The sequence below is a fragment of the Mustelus asterias genome, chromosome 12 (genome assembly GCF_964213995.1).
Source record: "Mustelus asterias chromosome 12, sMusAst1.hap1.1, whole genome shotgun sequence".
NCBI lineage: Eukaryota > Metazoa > Chordata > Chondrichthyes > Carcharhiniformes > Triakidae > Mustelus > Mustelus asterias.
The window spans coordinates 43625516-43644649 of NC_135812.1; the positions used below are offsets into that span (position 1 = coordinate 43625516).

Sequence of the window (19134 nt, forward strand, 5' to 3'; positions counted from 1 at the left end):
CCGGGTTCAATTCTGGCCTCAGGTGACCGTCTGCGTGGAGTTTGTACATTCTTCCTGTGCCTGCATGGGTTTCGTCCCACAGTCCCAAGATGTGGTTAGGTGAATTAGCCATGGTTAATATGTGGGGTTATGGGGATAGTGCTGGGTAGAGAGCATGAGTAAGAATTTCTGTCAGAGAGTCGGTGCAGAATCGATGGGCCAAATGGCCACCTTCTGCACTGTAGGGATTCTATGATGTCGTACAGACTGAAACTTAGTTAAAACCATTTCCATTGTTATTTATTTTGCAGTAATTTTAGTCCCATACCTGTCCTAAAACACCAAAAATGAAAACAGATACAATATGTTTATTTAGCTCATCAACTTCTTTATCTCCATAAATAATCTGACCTGCTAATTTATTTATAAAAACTGCTGACTTATTTCAACATAGAATTTGTTCAAGAATGTGATAAAAATAGCCTGCAAAATAAAATATATATAATTTCATAGAATTCCAATATTAAAACTAGACATAAATTTGATAAAATATCACTTTCATTGTCCCATTCTCAAATAGCCATTTTACAATACTGAAGTAGGCAGCAAACCAGTTTAAAAATCAAAATTAGTTTAAACTTAAGCTCATTTGGAACAGAATTTCCAAAATGCTAACTTTAATCATCTTGACATAATATCCAAAGTTACATTTGAGCACACAGTTAATTTACAATATATTAATACTTACATAAATCAAAATCTAAATATTTGAAAGTATAACAGCTAAACCATCACACTTCCTTGCTAAGATAAAACCAGAATCAGTGGTTTCTAAAGAGGTAGTTTGATGGATTGGAACAATTTGAGCTTGTGCTCAGTTTATTATTGAATAACAGCCTAGTCCTCTTACAACGGATCAATACCCAAACCACCACCTATTTTCAGTAAATTTGGATAAACTGATTCTGGATTCTCTGAGCTTACTTTTAATCACTTCCCTCACCAATAAAAGCTTTGTTATGGCTCACATGCACAGCGCATTAGCAGATAATTGTGCCATGATATGATTCTGATTCCATAATTACGCCCTAAAAGAAAAGCACCTGCTTATGGGGGCTGGACTGGAGAGCAACTGTTTCGCCAATGGTGCGGCAGAAAAAGTCAGGAGATGAAGAATCTCACTTTTCTTGTACATCTCTAAGCTAACATTTATAAAGTTGCAAAGGCCTGGAGGCGCACACACATACACACCCATTGCATCCTTTTTTAACCAGGCCACTGCACAGGGGTATGGGTTAAATAACTTAAATAGCGTATTTTTTGCGGCTTTCCCAAAGCTGAGTTTATACTGGAATCACCTGTGCCTGATGCTTGTAGTAATTTTACACAGGAATACCCTGAAAGCTCAGTGATAAATCCAGGAGCTCTTTCCCCAGTGTCTCTTGATTCCCTCCATGGCTGAATTCTTCTGATAGCTCCCTAAAGGTACTGCATATCCGCCTTGACTTGATATCTTCCCTATATATGCCATGTTTCCATTTATATCGTGCATCCCCATATAAAGCAATTAAAGATCTTCTTGGCAAATGGATAGCTACCTCTACATCTTTGTAAGGGACTGGCCTTTGACCTGTATCACTCGTCCTTTTCACATTACACTTGGCTGTGCAAAGAACTGGAATATCATCTCCATGGAAATTTAAATTGCTCTCCGAATTACCAGTTACTGGATCTGGTGCCTTGCACACCATTTCATGATGCTGTAGCTGAATGAAATCCTCTGAGTCACAAGACATTGCTAATATGGTTTCAGACAGCAGATTGATGCTGACCAGACGCTCACCCCACAGCCACCAGTCATCAAAGTGTGGGTCAATGGAAGAGCCTCGTTCTGGTCTATAATCCAGGTTACATTGCTCCACAGGAAGGAAGTCTTTCAACACAGGATGTTGCATCATTCGGTTTACGAGGCGGTGGCTGAAGCATGGCAGGCCACTGAAGTTTCCCATTTTCAACTTGTGCTTTTTAAAATTCACTCTTGGGCCATAATCCTGTATGTTGACAAAAAAACAAATGATTAATACTGGATAAAAATCCAAGAAATATAACTACAGTGTTGTTGTAGAGAACAGGGACATTGCTGTCGAAGCATTTTGTCTTTCACTCAACGAGATAGATTGCAAGAAATTACCAAACAGTAACAGGGGAACAACAAGTTACACTGCATGAGAAGAGTGCTAATTGGTTGACAGGTGGACTCTGATTCATAAAGATGTTGCCATTCATGGAGAATGCAGCTTGGAATAATTAACTGTCCAGTTTTGCTCAAATTCAAATATGCATTATAAAAAAGCCAATTTGTGGCAGGTGTAACATCACAGGACCAAACAATACAAAGCAGCTTTAACTGATGTTTTGAGAAAAAAATGCTGTTACTCCCTCCCCATCCCCCCCACCCAAAGTGGCGTGCACAAAATGTTTTGAATTAAGTAACCTTTATGGAGAGATTGCTGCAGTTTTGGAAATGCCACCTTTTGGATGAGATATTAAACAGAAATCCCCATTTGCTCTCTTAGGAAAATGTAAAAGAACCAATGGAACTGTTCAAACATAGCAGGAGAGTTCTCCCAGTGAGTTAACATTTAGCCTTCTACCAATATGACTACAAAGGAGATCATCTATTCACTGATTATTAAAAGTTTATTTATTAGTCACAAGTAGGCTTATATTCACACTGTAATGAAGTTACTGTGATTCTTTGTGTAATCTTACTGTACACATATTGGTTCCCTTGTTTCCCTGCGTTGCAGTAGTGACTGTACTTCAAAAAGGTACTGATGGATGTGAAAGTTACTGGATAAATACAACATCTTTCCTTTCATTTCTTGACGCCACCAGGCTATGACAAACATGCCAACTTGCTCAACTAACTGCAAATTCCAATGTGCTATTAACACGTTTAAACTGTGTTCAAAAGAAAGGAAATTTGATTAACGATTGTACATCATGTTGATGTTTGCTTGTGGTTGCCAGTCTCAGTAACTCCTTCAACGCAATGAATTGTTTAAACAAAAAGGAAAGTGAAAGCTCAATGGAGTGTTTCCAAATAGCTGACATGGTGTTCAACATCATGTCCCAAGAGATTGAGGATATTACTACATTGAGGATGATAGAAGACGGAAAAGCAAACTTCAAAGCTAGGAAACCTGGAATGATCAGTTGAAGTATGAGTGTATGTTTTTTTAAAATAATAGTGACAGGTTGCTTTTGAATCCTAAACTAGATTTGTATTAAATAATACTTGGAAAGCATCAGCACGTAGCCAAACATGTATCTGTAAGAACTACATCTAGTCACTCAAAATATCAGAAAACCTAATACTCTGTCAATCACCAAGGAAAAAAAACCAATAGCTGGCTGTACAAATAGTGTTCTAACAGTGACCCATACATAACATGGTTTTCTCCGCGACAGGGACCCCTAACCTGTTTCTTGCGTCCAGACTGCGAGGGCTTCCACTCGTCGCTATCCATTAGGTTCACCAGTTCTGTTTCCTCCTCTTCATTCACAAAATTGTCTGATAAAAATACTCCAGGAAATGGGAAAGTCCAGCCACTTAAACTAGAGGAGTCATTCGCTACTGCCAAGCCCGATGTGGGATGATAAATGAAGTGATACTTTCTCTGTGGAAAGAGCATTTGTGACAACGTTGTTTCACCTCCTTCAGGAACACTGATAAAATGAAAATTTAGTCCAAGGGAGTTAATTCATATAGATGCAAGAAAACATCAGCGATAATCAGACTGTGACTTGTTAGTATAAAAGAAATTACAAAAATTCAGAAAATTAAGACTGAGGGGCAAGATCTGACGTACCGCTACAATGTTCCAAATATTGTATCAGCTGCTTTGATTCCTAGAAGGGATAGCAAGAATCAATTGCCTGGGGTGGGGTGATTTGTTGGTAAAATACCAAGAAGGAGGGAGCTATTAAAATAAATTGTAATAATATTCTGTGGAATATCTAAGTCAGTTGAAGGAGAGCCACTTCTCATTGCTTAATAGAACCGATAACATTATCTAATGGTCTGAGTACAGTACTGCCCACACAATGAAGTAAGAGAACACATGACCTGCACCTAAGACTCAGTCTAGTTTTGGACAGAGAAGTGTGTACAAGCAAACAAGAAGACAGTTCCGAACTTGAACCCATAGCTCCTATAGTTAATAAATACATACAGTTAAACTACTTAAGACTATGATAACTTCATTTAGACCTACTGAACGATAACTAACAGCCTACAACAATCACCACTTCATAGAATCCCTACAGTGCAGAAGCAGACCATTTGAGTCTGCACTAACTCTCCAACAGAGAATCCCACCCAGACCCTAATCCTGTAACCGCACATATTTACCCCACTAATTCCCCTAACGTGGGACACTAAGGGGAAGCTCAACCTAACCTGCACATCTTTGGACTGTGGGAGGAAACCAGAGTACCCTGAGGAAACCCACGCAGACCAACAATCTACAATATGTTTTAAAGTGAAGTGAACACTTATTACATCAGAATAAATGCTTTGACTTTAGGTGGTATGAGGGCACAGTCACCACCTGATCCATATGAGCTAGAATTTTCATCAGTTCATTATTGCAAGACTGAAGCCATTCCAACTGGTTCCCAACAGAAATTTCCACCTCAGACATCATCTGCTTGCTCACATGAAACCAAAGCTTGGCCACCTGAATTACACTTTAAACATCACAGTTAGTATATTGCCAAGACTGCTTGTGTCCACTTCTGTTCAAAATTACAAGGGGTCTGGGCAGAGTAGAACTTCCCATTGGTGGAAAGGTCAAGCTTTATGGTGATTGGCAAAAGAAGCAAATGTCTTTCATTATGCAGTGAGTAGTTACAATCTGGAATCCACTGTCTAGTAAAGGCAGATTCAATCATGGCTTTTAAAAGGGAATTGGATAAGCATTTGAAGGGGAAAAAATACAAGGACAAAGAATAGATTGATCAAATTGTTCTTGCAGAGAGCCAGCGTACATTTGATAGGTCAAATGTCTTCCCTCTATGCTGTAACCATTCTATGATTCGATTCCACAGCACCACCAGGCAGTGCATTGCAGATTGTAACTACATGCTGCATAAAAAAATCCTTGTGTCACTGTTGCTTCTTTTGCCAATCACCAGTTCACCACTAACATCAATCCATATCCAATTCTGCACAGTGTGCACATATATCTAAACCAGCCTCCATTATTTCCTCTATTTCTCGAAGTAATCAGTCTCAAGATCCTTGTAGTCATTGTCAAATCCCTCCATGGCCCCATTCAATCTTGTCCTCTTCTAGGATGGCACAGTAGTTAGAACTGCTACCTCACAGCAGCAGTCCAAAGATGTGCAGGTTAGGTGGATTGCCCATGCTAATTTACCCATTAGTGCCCAAAAGATGTGTAGGTTAGGGGATTAGGGGGGTAAATACATGAGGTTATGGAGATAGGGCCTGGGTGGGATGCTCTGTTAGAGAGTTGGTGCAGACTCAATGAGCTGAATGGCCTCCTTCTGCACTGTCAGGATTCTATATTTTTTGTCCCAGCACATCCTCCCATATCATCAAAAAATCCTGCAAATCATACTATTACTGTTTAATCATAGTCATTAACTTCTCTCCTACTTGATACCCACCACACCTTGGAAGCTTTTTCTGTATGGAAAGTCGTTAAGGCAACTTGGACCCATAACTTTCTAAGTACAGTAGGATTTGGTACAGTGGCAGAGACAGAAAATAAGAGGCAGAGTCAAATATAACTGGGTGTAACATCCTGTACCAGTCTAAGTAAAAGGGTGCATCATGCCCTCATCACTTTTCAGCTGCTGACTGACCTGCTATGTATTTCCATCATTGTCTGACTTGGTTTGAGGTTTTAAACATTGAAGGGGTTAAATTACAATTATCATATAATTATATTAACACGAAAGTAAAATACTACTAGGAATCTAAAATAAAAACAATGGTGGAGATACTCAGCAGGTTCAGGCAGCATCTGTGGGTTGATATTTGTTGTTGCTCTGTCCACTCTATGAATCAGTTTTCACTGCCAGTGAATCCAGTATTTGGTTTATTCCCTTACCCGCTGGAACTGGGCGAGTGGTTCAAGCCCGTTCCGCTCACATTGCAAACATGAACGGATCCCTTTACAGCCGCAGCTTGGCTGTCCGGTGCCTTCCGCTGCCATGGTCATTTACTTCTCCTCAGACGCAAAGCCACCACCCCTGACTGATGAGCAAGGCCGCCATGGCACCAGGCCCGCACTGGGCGCCGGAGCCGCCAGTGAGGGGAGAGTGCACAGGCGCGGGTGCCGGGGCCGTCACAGAGCAGAGAATGGGCAGACGCAAGTGCCAACCGTCTTCGGAGCGCGCAGGCGTGACCGCCGGCGGCCGTCACAGAGCAGAATGCGCAGGCGCACGTGCCAACCGTCTTCGGAGCGCGCAGGCGCGACCGCCGGCGGCCGTCACAGAGCAGAATGCGCAGGCGCAAGTGCCAACCGGCCTCTCAGAGTCGAGCGCGAGTGCCAACCTTCCTCAAATCAAAGAGTGCACAGGCGCGAATGCCGGCAGCCGTCACAGAGCGGACAAAGCACGGGCCCGGACGCTAAACTCCGGCACGGTGGAGAGTGCGCAGGCGTGGGTGCCAAGCGGGAAACTTTTCATTGAACTCAGCAGCAAGTTAGTGAAAGTGGTTTCAGTCACCGGCCAAGATCAGTAATATAGTGTGGCTAACTCATCCTGGCCGGGCCTAGCGCGCTGACAGTGTCTCGGGCCGGATTTACATCAGGCTGGGGCCAGCGTGGGCTGTTTAAAGATTGAAGCGTGCCGGGCCGGGCCCTGCTCCAGCACCAACACCGCCTCAGGCGAGGAGACTCTGCTCAGTACACTGGCCCTGCCATCAGCACTTTGGTCCATTTGCATTCTGCTGCACAGACTTCGATGAGTGAAGGAACTGAATCAGAGTTGCAACTTTGCTGATTGTTTTCAAAGGATATAAACCAATTCAAGAATGGCCAAGATCACAAAAGAACTGCTGCTTGAAAAAGGAGTCCCAAAACACTCCAAATTGGAGCAGGTCAAGAAAATCAAGTAAGAACAATCGATACAATTTTCAAACAAAACATGGGGCATGTAAAATCTGCCATCAATTCTGGAAGTAGTTTGCATGACATATATATATGCACCAGTAAATAACCAGGGGACACACTCTCAGAATAAGGGGCAGGCAATTTAGGACTGAGATGAGGAGACATTTCTTCACTTGGCATGTTGAGAATCTTTGGAATTCCTGCTCCAACGGGATGTGGAGAGTCAGTCATTGAGATTGATAGATAATACATTTTAAAAACATCAAGGAACACCGAGATAGTGTAGGAAAATGATGTTGACTTAGATTAGCCATGATCTCACTGAATGGCAGAGTGGGTAGAAAGGGTTCACTGGTGACTCCTGCTCCTATTGCTTATGTTCTTATAAAGACCTGAACAGCATCTTAAAGATAAAAGCAAAATACTGCAGATGCTGGAATCTGAAACAAAAACAGAAAATGCTGGAAAATCTCAGCAGGTCTGATAGCATCTGTGGGGAGAGAATTGTTGTGGGAAATTACCACTGGAGTCAGACTGGAGGTTCAATAATACAGTTTTATTTCGGACACAGCTTCGGGGAGAAAGCACTGGTACTTGGCAGCTACTTTCTCAATCATACAATAGCAGTTGATCATTTTTATACCTTTTAGACAATGGATAGTCCGGGCATTAGCCGTTTAATACATCGTTATAGTTGAGTAGACAGATCATGGTGATCGATAGTTAACACATCATTACAATCAGACAGGTACAGACATGGGCAGTTAACATAGCATTGTTCATAGAATGGATACATTTCCTCTATCAATGGCTGGTTTCGATCTTTACATACAGTGATTGGTTTTGCTGCATTTATGTATTTCTGTTCCCATCTATGGCTGATCTTATTATCAGACCTTATTGTCCTGGGTCTGTCCTTATCTTTAAAGTGCCTCAAGCCCTGACTAGCTTCCTGCAGTATTTTGGTTATTGCATGTTTTACTTTAAGTAGCTGTCTGTGCTGCATGTTTTAACTTTAAGTAGCTGTCTATGCTAAAAGCCAGTGCTTGCTTAATGTTTCTTCCCAGGTAACCATTTGTGTGTCAGGCAACCATTTTGTGTGTCAGGTACCCATTTTATAATTTTCTCCACTTCAGAATAGAGCCAATGTTTTTGAGTCTGAATGACCCTTTTGTCAGAGCAGTCATCTAGACTCGAAATGTTGGCTCTATTCTCTCCCCACAGATGCTGTCAGACCTGCTGAGATTTTCCAGCATTTTCTGTTTTTGCAGCATCTTAAAGGTGGTTATTCTAAACTTATTTCAGTAAGTTAAAGTTCTCGGGGTACATTATGGTGGAGTGTGTGATAGCGAGTTGATTTTCAACATCAGAAAAATTACCAGTAGTTTTGTAAATCATTTAGGTCCCAGCAATTTTTAAAGTTTATCTACAAAGCATGCTAGATTGTTCTATGAACGTGATGTAAAAATGAGCATAAACCTAATCTTTGAAGAACAATCTACTTTGAGGAATAAATTGCCTCATTGCATGTATTTAATTCTTTAGTGAGTAGTAAGATGTGCAACCTTTTTGTACTAGGGGCAGTGGGGCATCTTTAAGCATAATGACAGGCCAAGTAGGAACTGCTTGTGTAAAACTTGAGAACATTCCAGTGACACTGGAATTGGTGTTCATATTTCTTTCTGATTTAATCAGTCTGTTCTTTTACTGTTTCTATTCAGCCTTTCCAAATTGCATTTGAAAACAAGCGATTTGGATCCAAAGTTATTTTCCCAGCTACGGAAGTTGGAAGAACTGGATTTGTCCGGAAATCTGTTGACAGAAATTCCAGACAATCTGGGACTTGTCAACCTGAGGCTTCTCAACTGTGCTGATAATGATATGGAGCAGATTACATCACTGAACCAGTTTAAGAATCTCGAAGATCTGATTTGTGAAGATAACATGTACTTGACAGTAAGTGATTGAAGACATTGTTGAATTGAACAATACTGTTGTGACCATCTTTCGCCATCATTAAAGCTGTCTGGATTTAATTAGAATAACATTCTGTTTTCACATCCACATAACACAGTCCTGAAAAAATATATAGTTTTCTACTCCTCTACAGGTGTTCTTGCCTTCCTCCCTCACTTCGTGACACATAACATTGCCTAACTACCCAGATTGGCAAACAAATTCTACAACATCTGGCTAGCTCTTGAGTCTGTCTTTAGGATGTGAAATAATCCCTGAAGGCATAGTCAAGATAAGGCACTTGCTGTTCAGTGTTCAACATCTTTAACTTGTGTTCGTGGCAATAGGTGAGCATCTGAAGTCAGAATTTCCTGTGGTCTGAAGCTTGCAATCTTTTTGTATGTTGTGTTGTGTGGAGTAATGTGTTCAGTATTAATAATTGGCTGCTAATTGCAGTATGTAGTTGTACACTTGAGATCTAGTTTTTACCTCTCTTATCCTTTACAAAATGTGACAATTAGCAAACTTTTAGACCAAAATCTTCAGGCTAAAGTTAATAGATCAACTTACTAGTTAAATAATATGTGGAAACAGCAAAGTACTGGAATACTTAAAAATGCAGAACATTCTGGCGGCACGGTAGCACAGTGGTTAGCACTGCTGCTTCACAGCTCCAGGGACCTAGTTTCGATTCCCGGCTTGGGTCACTGTCTATGTGGAGTTTGCACATTCTCCTCGTGTCTGCGTGGGTTTCCTCCGGGTGCTCCGGTTTCCTCCCACAGTCCAAAGAAATGCGGGTTAGGTTGATTGGCCATGCTCAAAATTGCCCTTAGCGTCCTGAGATGCGTAGGTTAGAGGGATTAGTGGGTAAGTATGTAGGGATGTGGGGGTAGGGCCTGGGTGGGATTGTGGTCGGTGCAGACTCGATGGGCCGAATGGCCTCTTTCAGTACTGTAGGGTTTCTATGATTCTGAATAAGTCAGCATCCATGAAACATTGATTCTCACTTAATAGAAGTTTTTGTAAAACATTTTAATGCTTGTGCCTCCAAGCCTGCCACAATGCTTCTCTAATTCACTGCAGTTAGACATGACAGTAACTCATAAGATGACTTTGTTTCTGACATTTTCCTCCCACTCCTCTGATAAAGTATCTCAAATCTGTTCAATGCCTCACCATAACAACTCAGCTGAGGCTGGGAACTTAGTAGGATGGTTTGAACCTCTGTCTATTACAGTAGCATCATCAATCACTGTTACATTGTGGATAGATCACAGCACTACCATCAGCCTGATTATTTCTTAAAAAGTATTTATATATCTTTTGAACTGTGAAGTGTCAACACAGTGAAATGTGGCTTAGTTTTTGGATTGGAGCATGACTTGGTGCAGAACCAGCAAATCATCTTATTTTACCATTTACGTGTCTCATGCATTTCTGCTGGCTTTCTCATTGTCCTGCTAATGTTGTGACTCCATAATTAAAATGGGATGATTATATGTTATGTTTTTATTTGTTCATTTGTGTTACATTCTATTAGAGAGAAAGAAATTAAGGACATTCAAAGCTAATAACTAAAGAAATTGAGATTAAAATGAAATAGAAAAAGGAGGCTTATGATTAATGCTAAGTTCATTCTAAAGCAGAAAACCCAAGCAGGATACAGAAAGGGCATTGAAGAACTGAAGCAGTATTGGATGGTGGGTAGAGCCACTGTCTCATGATGATGTGATCATTCAGAATCTTTTTTTATCCTGAGATTCCAGAACTTTTAAATGTGTTCTGAAGGTCACATTCCATTATAAATTAATAAATGACTGGTAATTTCTGTTTTGATCAAATACAATACATTTTGCACCATTGTAACTGGTGTTTTGAGGACCTGTTCCTCTTGTGATTCCAGTTATTTATCCATAGAACTGGAAATGATTGATCTTGATGATGGGGAATCCTGAAATAATTCTGCAAACCAAGGGGAAAATATCATTAAAGCATTCAAATTCTACAAATCTGTAATAATGTCTAAAATGTTTTTATAATATTATTACGTGGATAATATGTAACTCTTGTTTATTTCTTTCCAGATCTGTGACATCCATAAGATAATATACCTGTTGCCCAATCTCCAGAGACTCAATGGCAAAGATATAACGTCAAGAGCAAACCACCTGAGATTTGTCAACAGCCAAAAGCTAATGTCTCTCGTGAGTGCATGGTCATAGATTATCAGTTTCGCTTCTGTCAGGAAACAGGCAGTTTTAAGTGATCTATAATTGTGTTGCTAAATATTAGGAGAAAAGTATAGATTTAAGTGGGTTTAATTTAGTGTTTTTATGTACAACTCTAGTTTCATGTTTAGACAAACACATTTGCATGTGGGGGGGGTGGTTTTACGATGGGAAAAGTAAATACAAGCATGGGAAAAGAATGAGATGCTGGTTAGCAGCCAGGGGCCACTTTTAGGAGAAGACTTTTTGAATTTTAGTATTGATAACTAGATCCAGGCAGATGGAGCTAGGAAGCTAGTGAGGAAACAGCTCTCTCAGCCCTGTCAGAAGCAGAAGCAAGACAAAGAAGCTGCCAAAATCAGACTTCCCCAAAATAAACACCAGAAATTAAAGAACAACTAGTTATGGAGGCTAGAGAATGAAAGGACAAGTTTCCAGGAAGATTGGAATAAAAAGGAACACAGGAACTGGAACAGAGTACTGTTCATTGAAGTTAATGGCAGAGGTGGAGGGTGTCGTGATGTGTGTGGGAATGGCTGTGTTTCTGTGAATTTGGCTAGCGAGAAGCCAGAGACACATCTGAAACAGTCATAAGGTTTGGCGTCCTTATCCCCAGTCTTTGAAACAGTAGTTTTCTTTGGGGACTGAGTACTAAGCAGTCTGCAGCCGACTTCCCTGGCGAGCTTGGGATCCCCTCCCCTTATTCGTGTGAAACTCCCAAGTGCCAAACAAATTGACAGAGTGTGGGAAGATTGCAGTGTCAAACTCATCCAAAAAACTGGAGTGAAACTCTGTGGTTTTCAGACTTGTATGACATAAGTATATGTTGGACTTTTAACAATTTATGTAATTATCTGAGGTGCGTATAAGCGTAAAGTCGCCATAGTCCCAGATGACCATAGGCGGCTGTCCCCTTTGAGGGGGGAGAGCTGACTGGTGGTGATTCATCCTGAGTGTCACCACACCTCAGGCGAGGGGCAAGGTTGATAAGGCGGAACCTTCATGAATAACCTCTGCATCATAAACTAGCTGTCCAGCCAACTGAGCTAACTGATTTTTTGAACTGAAGTTTTGTAAGAAAGGATGCACCAGTACAGATTTTATCAGAGCATCAGTTTCTTTTTTTGTTTTGGTTTTCTCTAGGTAACTGATTTCTGGGAAAAAAAGTTTGAAGTTCAGCTCACAGAAACCCCTACAGCTGCTGAGATCAAAGCGGTTGCAAAATATTTCGTGAAATCTGCAATTGCTGAAATTAAATATGGTCCAAATTCTCTGAGTGAATACACAAAATGGAGGGTAAGTAGTTTTTACTTTCCACGCACTTTGTTCGTGCTAGCAGGTGAAGGAGTTGATTTGATTATTATGGCATTAAAGCCTGAGTATCCCACGGGGATTATAATCCATTTTAAATTACTCACTGCAAGCATGCTGCTAAAAATTTAATATAGAAAACAATTACCCTTATTCTTTACTCGATGCTTCCTGTAGTGAGCTGGTTGACATTGGACAGTCAATGGACCAATCAAACTAACCAGCATTCCATCACTCCATGGATCCATATGTTGGGATCGCCAAGTACTGTGCATCCATCCTGACCAATTGCATCCTCGTTTCCTTTATTCATTGTGTTGGAATAAATATCCTTGTATGACGCTGCCTACGCTTCAAAAGTAACAATTTTCATTTCATTTCTCGACATTCTTAACTTATTGAAATTAATAATTTGGAGTTTTACAAGCAACAATTTGCCAATTTATAGAAAGTATCATTTTAGAATTAAATTTTAAGCAGGTATTTGCTTCTAATGAATTAAGACCAATATTAAAAACAAAATGGGAAGGAGATTCACAAGAATGATCCCTGGAATGAAGAGCTTGTCGTATGAGGAACAGTTGAGGACTCTGGGTCTGTACTTGTTGGAGTTTAGAAGGATGAGGGGGGATCTTATTGAAACTTACAGGACACTGCGAGGCCTGGATAGAGTGGACATGGAGAGGATGTTTCCACTAGTAGGAAAAACTAGAACCAGCAGGCACAACCTCAGACTAAAGGGACGATCTTTTAAAATAGAGATGAGGAGGAACTTTTTCAGCCAGAGAGTGATGAGTCTGTGGAACTCTTTGCCGCAGAAGGCTGTGGAGGCCAGGTCATTTAGTGTCTTTAAGACAGAGATAGATCGGTTCTTGATTAATAAGGGGTTATGGGGAAAAGGCAGGAGAATGGGGATGAGAAAAATATCAGCCATGATTGAATGACGGAGATGGACCGAGTGGCCTAATACTGCTCCTATCTCTTAAGGGAAGAGAGCAATTATGGGGTGGGAGTGCTGTAGCATTGGGTAACCTGCTGCTAAACATTCTGAGAAGGAGGGGGCATCTTAACCCAGATCTGGACCCAGATGAAGCAGCTGGTGATGAGTATGCTGGGTACCCAACTTCATATTTGGATACTAGCATGTCAAGGTGGCTGACACATCACAAGTGCACACTTAACCAATTGACGACTGTTCTCCACGGGGGAAGGTAAGCTGGGTGAGTTGGAGCTGAGTGAACAGCCCTGCAACAAATCTTTTTGTGGCAGACACCACAAGGCAAATGGCTCATTCCTCGGACTTGTATAAAGTAAGATTATATGAAAATACCAAATCATTTAATGGAAGTTATTTTGAATCAACCAAATATTTGCAATCCAATCTTTTTAGAATCACAGAGCTGTTACAGCAAAGAAGAAGGCTATTCGGCCTATCCTGTTTGTGCTGGCTCTTCTAAGGAGCAATTCATGTACTGTCACTCCTCTGCCCTCTCTCCACATCTCTGCACATTTCTCCTTTTCAGATATTTAGAATTAAATCTATTGTGACTGTGGTCTTCTAAGGGTTAATATAAATATCTTAAACAGCTTTCTGGTTGGGAAGTCCAGGATTAGAGAGCATAGTCTAAAAAGTAAAACCAAACCTTTCGGGAGTTAAATTAGGAAACGCTTCTGAACACAGAGTGGTAGAAATTTGGAACTTCCTTCTGCAATTGGCGCTGGACCAATGGTAACTTTTAAATTTGAGATTGGTTAACAAAAACCCAATTCTCGGGACCGTGGGGCTAAGGCGGGTAAATGGAATTATGCCACAAATCACTGGTTCCAGTAGGTGATATAAGTGGTATAACAGGATTGAGGTGCTTAATGGCCTACTCCTGTTTCTATATTCTGGTGGTCTGTATCTTTGTGGACAGAGCCTAGTTTCTTTCACTTATTAATACTTGTGTGATTTGCTTCCTAGGTGGAAACGATAGCAACAGAATTTGTGACTTCTCTAGTGCAGCATGAGAACCAGGTTTCCTCTGAGTCAGAGGGAAGTGAAGATGAAGCAGATCACACTTGTGTAAGAATTTAAAATCTTTTTGGTGTATAATTTTAGGAACATCTCCCTTATTTTTATTTGAGATAATCCCAAACCGGAAGAAATTCATTAAGACAATATAACATCTAAGAATGATGCATTCTGTAAAGTTGTGATGTTTGCACTGTTTCCTACAGTGCATATACAGACTGCTTGCAGACTAGTCCATTTTTTCATTGACAACAAAGTCTTGATGTTTTTCTTACAGTAGCGGAACATTCTTGAAAGCTTACTCCTCCGCCACCCTGGAGGATTGATGGATGACTACTCTTGATATTATTTTAAACACATAAGATTGAGGAGCCAGGGGTAGGCCATATGCCCTCTTGAGCCTGCTCCACCATTCAATACATTAATGACTTCTACATCAACCACACTTTCTTGCCCTGCCCCCATATCTCTTGATTTCCTTATTGCCTAAACCTTTATTAATCCCAGCCTTGAATATACTCAGTGACTGAACATTCACAGCTCTCTGAGGTGGAGTATTCCAAACATTCCCAATCTTTAAGTGATTAAATGTTTTGCTATCTCAGCCTTAGTGGCTGATCATATATCGTGAATCTATAACCCTAGGCTCTGCAGCCAGGAGTAACATTTCCTCAGTATCTGCTCTATCAAGCCTCTTGACAAGAGTTTTCTATGGCTGGGATTTTCCTCCGCTGTTTGTGACGGTGGGTTGGAGAATCAAGGAAAAACCCAAAATGGCTTTTACGCCAGTGGGATTTCCCCTCTTGATTTTCCCCGCCAATGACGTACCATTTAAGTATCGCCTTCAGGCTTTCCCCGTCCTATTATTCCTCCCCACCCGCCACTGCTGATGTGATATCTTGTCAGTGGGGTTTACAATAGGTATGGACCAATAGGGACCTGGTGAACAGTCCCCGCCAGGGGCGCACAGGGCTGAATGTACCTAAGGGGGAGAGGGTTATACCCGGATTCTGCCAGGGGGCACTACACTGCCTGGAGAGGGGATCGTCTGTTGTGGAGGTCCATACTCAGCAGGGGAGGGCAGCAACCTATGTCTGTGGTTTTTGGGGGGTGGGGGAGGGGGGAGTGCCACACTAGCATGACATCATGGAAACTGCCTCCTGATCTCTTTTTGACCAATTGTCAAAAGATATGGCGGAAAAGCCAGCAGAGGAGCCGCTTTTCCTGCCTAAGTTGGCAATTAATCAAAAAAATGACAAAATTCTGCCCTATGTTTCAAATAGATCACCTCTCATTCCTCCGCTCATTTTCTCCTGACAGAATAGTCCGCTCATTCCAGGAATTAATCTTGTGAACCTTTGTTGCAAACCCTCTAAAGGAAAATATACTTTTCCTCGGGTAGGGAGCCCAAACTACACAGAAGTTTCACAGAAACCCTATATAACTGCTGTATTTGCTCTTGTACTGCAACGCACTTGCAGTAAAGACTGAGATACCATTTGCTGTCCTAATTGCTTGATATTAGCAGCATGTTACTTTTAATTTGTGTACAAGGACACCCAAAGTTCTTCTGGATTTTAACGTCTGTTAGCCTCTCACCTTTTAACAGTTTTTTGCTCGTCTGTTCTTACGAGCAAAGTGGATGTTTCCACATTTCTGCATATTATACTCCTGACAAGTTCTTACCCAGTTATCTATCTGCTCTATGTTCCTTTGCAACCTATTTATATTCTCCTTATAACTTTCCCATCTGTCTTCAAGTTGACTCAGCCGTAAATATTTTGGTGTTGATGCGTATCGACAATTAATCAACTTAAAATGTGAAGAAAATCAGTTGTAATCTTGAAAAAGGACCATGTTTTGGTTTAAAACTTATAAGTGATATCCCCTCGAGGGGTTTCCCAGAAACCAGTGTTCCTCTCTCGTGTTTTTGTCACTTCCCACCACGTCATTGTCTCCCATCACTTCGAAAGGGATCCTGAAACAAGAAGCTGGTGATCTCTGTAGATTGCTTGGCTTCATTTGACCTGTTGTGCCCACCAGGTTAGGAAACAGAGAGCTCACCTGAGAACTGCAGTTGTTAATACAGTTAATTGTTCCATTTCACTAAGTTCACAAGCATAAAACTTGTGAGTACAGACACTCCCCATACAAGAGGATCCAAAATGGGAGGGAGAATGCAACTTCTTCGCATATATGAAGGTGACAGAATTGTTTCCCCTTTCAATGTTGCAAGGATGTTGGGTTTATCTAGCTTCCTCACACATTCCTGTTTGTATGCAGGTCCTTACGAGCTCTGATAGAAGGAATATGCTGAACTCCCAGTCCTCCTCTGCTATGTCTTCAACCAGAAAGACCAGGCTTCGTGCTGCACAAGACACCACTAAGAGTGGAAAGCAAGTCACATCTGGAAGCGGTGAGGTGTCACAGAATGACACGGAAGACATTTCCAGAAGAAGTATGAGAATTCAGCGTGGAAAAGAAAGTCAAACTGCGCCGATGGCTAAGCACCCCAAGAAAGACAATAATGTTGCAGTGAAAAAGGAAAGCAGGACGTCAAAGAGGGATTGTTCAACTCCAACTGCAGGCAGTATTCCAAGGAAGAAATCAAAGTACAAGGTAATTGGCTTGGAATTACAGCAACAACTTAACCTATGTTATATTTCCTGAACTTAGGAGAACTCACCAGGGTCAGCTGGATAAGGGCACAGCAATGAGTACATGTTCAGTGAAACCAACAGGCTGGGAAGCCTTCAAATAGAAACCTAAGAACTCTTGCCCTGTTTAAATGAGAGGTGAATGCTCAAAGCATCTCTTCTGGGAACATGCTTTCACTGCTTCACAGGTGATTTCCAACTTCTTGGAAACCAACTTCACTCCCCTTGATCTGCACTTCCTTACTGTAAAACTTCACTTGTGGCATGGGGAGCAGCTTATGCAGCTCTAGCTTGGTCCTCTGGTGAGGAACAAGAGCAGCAGAAGCAACACCAACATCCTGGCGTGGAGAGGAGAGCAAAGTGCGAGTGAGGCATGGCCACAAGATGGCACAAAGATGAGAGCGAGTGTGACTGGATGGGGCTGTGAGAAAAAAGAATGATCGGAGCTGCAAGGTGTGCTGCTCGGAGGAGTGCTGTGCAAGAGAGCGCTGAGAAAGTCAAGAGTGCAAGACTTGACAACTGAAAGTCATATGACACTCCCCTTTCCTGCCCTCCTGAGGTTCTTAACCCTCTTGGAGCACAGTATCTATACTCGCGCCACATCCCTGCTGCTTGCTCCTCGACCACTTCCACCCGTTTGAGAATCTGGCCACTTCCTTCAGCTCTTAGCAAACACTATCTTATTTTAATCTCTCCGATCGTTCTGCAGAACCTCTGGGTAAGAGCCTGACATCTGGGAGATGGCCTTCCCAGGTCTTTTTTCTGTTCCTGCGGAATATTCCTGTTATAATCAGTTTGGCTATTTTGATGCCTGCTGGGATCCCTTTTACCAGAAATCCTTCCTTTGACTAACTCGTTGCACCCTCCCTCTATCAATAGTCAGGAAACCCAGAAAGCAGGATGCAGAAGCACTGGCTGAGTTGTGCCCAAAACGGATTCTTGACCTGTTACCAGCATCTGTTAGGGTAAAATTCCACCCAGTTAAAACTTGGAGCAAGGAAGAAGGGTGGGAAACCCGGAAATAAGTGTTTTCTGCAGGTCCTGCCAAATTTTACAACAGGACCTTTTTAAAATTATCTCAACAAGTTTTGGAATTTGTGACATATTGTCGTGTTCCAGAACTCTTCGGGTTATCTATTAAGCACCGTAGTAAAGAATCTAGCTATTAATTTCACATGATATTGTAGTAACTGTTCATTACCACAATGTGGCATTGTAACTCGCATCGACATTATATTGCTGTCAATTGTTCTAATTGAGGTAGAAAAGAATAGTAAGCTTCCAAAAGAAATAGTGGAAGGAACTAAACTGAAAACCATTTCAATGTGTTAATTAAGATTAGATTGAAAGGGGAAATTGAGGTGCCACAATGCATTGGAGCACTGATAAGCTGTGTGTGTGTGGTCCTCTGTTTTGAGAAATGGTGCTCTGTTGAATGCCAATAAAACTAAAACCATGAATTTACTGTACATTTCCAGTGCAAAAGCAGACTTCAGCAGAGATTGAGGTGTGCAATGACTAATGTACATACACCCCTCTGTTCCTGCACCTCCTTTAGAGTTTCTCCCTTCCTTTTACACAGTCTCTCCACATTCTTCCTGCCAAAATAAATCACCTCTCACTTCTCTGCATTGAACTTCATCTGCCACTTGCCTGCCCAATCCACCAGTACATCTGTGACATTTTGAAGTTTAAGACTATCCTCATCACAGTTGACAATGTTTCCCATCTTCGCATCATCCACAAATTTTGAAATCATACCCCGCACACCATAGTCTAGGTCATTTATATATATATATAGGGAAGAGCAAGTGTCCCAAAAATGATCCTTGGGGAACTTC

At 41.4% G+C, this 19134-nt stretch overlaps 2 protein-coding genes across 5 annotated transcripts in view; one reads left to right on the plus strand and one right to left on the minus strand.

The window, feature by feature from the left end:
- Positions 1-259: 259 nt before the first annotated feature.
- On the minus strand, positions 260-6417 carry alkbh4 (alkB homolog 4, lysine demthylase). Of its 2 annotated transcripts, none has more exons than XM_078225119.1 (3): positions 6123-6409; positions 3465-3662; positions 260-2030 (listed from the first exon to the last, which is right to left on the minus strand). In XM_078225119.1, exons 1-3 carry the CDS (start codon positions 6231-6233, stop codon positions 1362-1364), a joined length of 978 nt encoding a protein of 325 aa, XP_078081245.1. In that variant the 5' UTR covers positions 6234-6409; the 3' UTR covers positions 260-1361. The 2 variants fall into 2 exon arrangements, with proteins under 2 accessions (XP_078081245.1, XP_078081246.1); XM_078225120.1 differs by having other exon boundaries at positions 266-2030; positions 3465-3711; positions 6123-6417.
- A 98-nt stretch (positions 6418-6515) lies between these two features.
- The window catches only part of lrwd1 (leucine-rich repeats and WD repeat domain containing 1), a 44699-nt gene continuing 32080 nt past the window's right edge, over positions 6516-19134 (plus strand). The window contains exons 1-6 of one of the 3 annotated variants that reach the window (XM_078225128.1): positions 6516-7128; positions 8849-9083; positions 11168-11287; positions 12455-12607; positions 14586-14687; positions 16920-17255. In XM_078225128.1, coding sequence (XP_078081254.1) covers positions 7049-7128; positions 8849-9083; positions 11168-11287; positions 12455-12607; positions 14586-14687; positions 16920-17255 — 1026 coding nt within the window. In that variant the 5' untranslated portion in view covers positions 6516-7048. Of the gene's footprint in view, positions 7129-8848; positions 9084-9269; positions 9431-11167; positions 11288-12454; positions 12608-14585; positions 14688-16919; positions 17256-19134 lie in introns of those variants that run through there. The other 2 variants (XM_078225127.1, XM_078225129.1) reach the window with 2 other exon arrangements.

Coding starts and splice junctions, on each gene's coding strand:
- alkbh4 (XM_078225119.1), bottom strand. CDS start 6,233: ATGACCATGGCAGCGGAAGGCACCGGACAGCCAAGCTGCGGCTGTAAA. Junction 3,663..6,122: donor CACTCGCCCAGTTCCAGCGG/GTAAGGGAATAA, acceptor CTCTTTCCACAG/AGAAAGTATCACTTCATTTA. Junction 2,031..3,464: donor AGTCTGGACGCAAGAAACAG/GTTAGGGGTCCC, acceptor GTCAACATACAG/GATTATGGCCCAAGAGTGAA.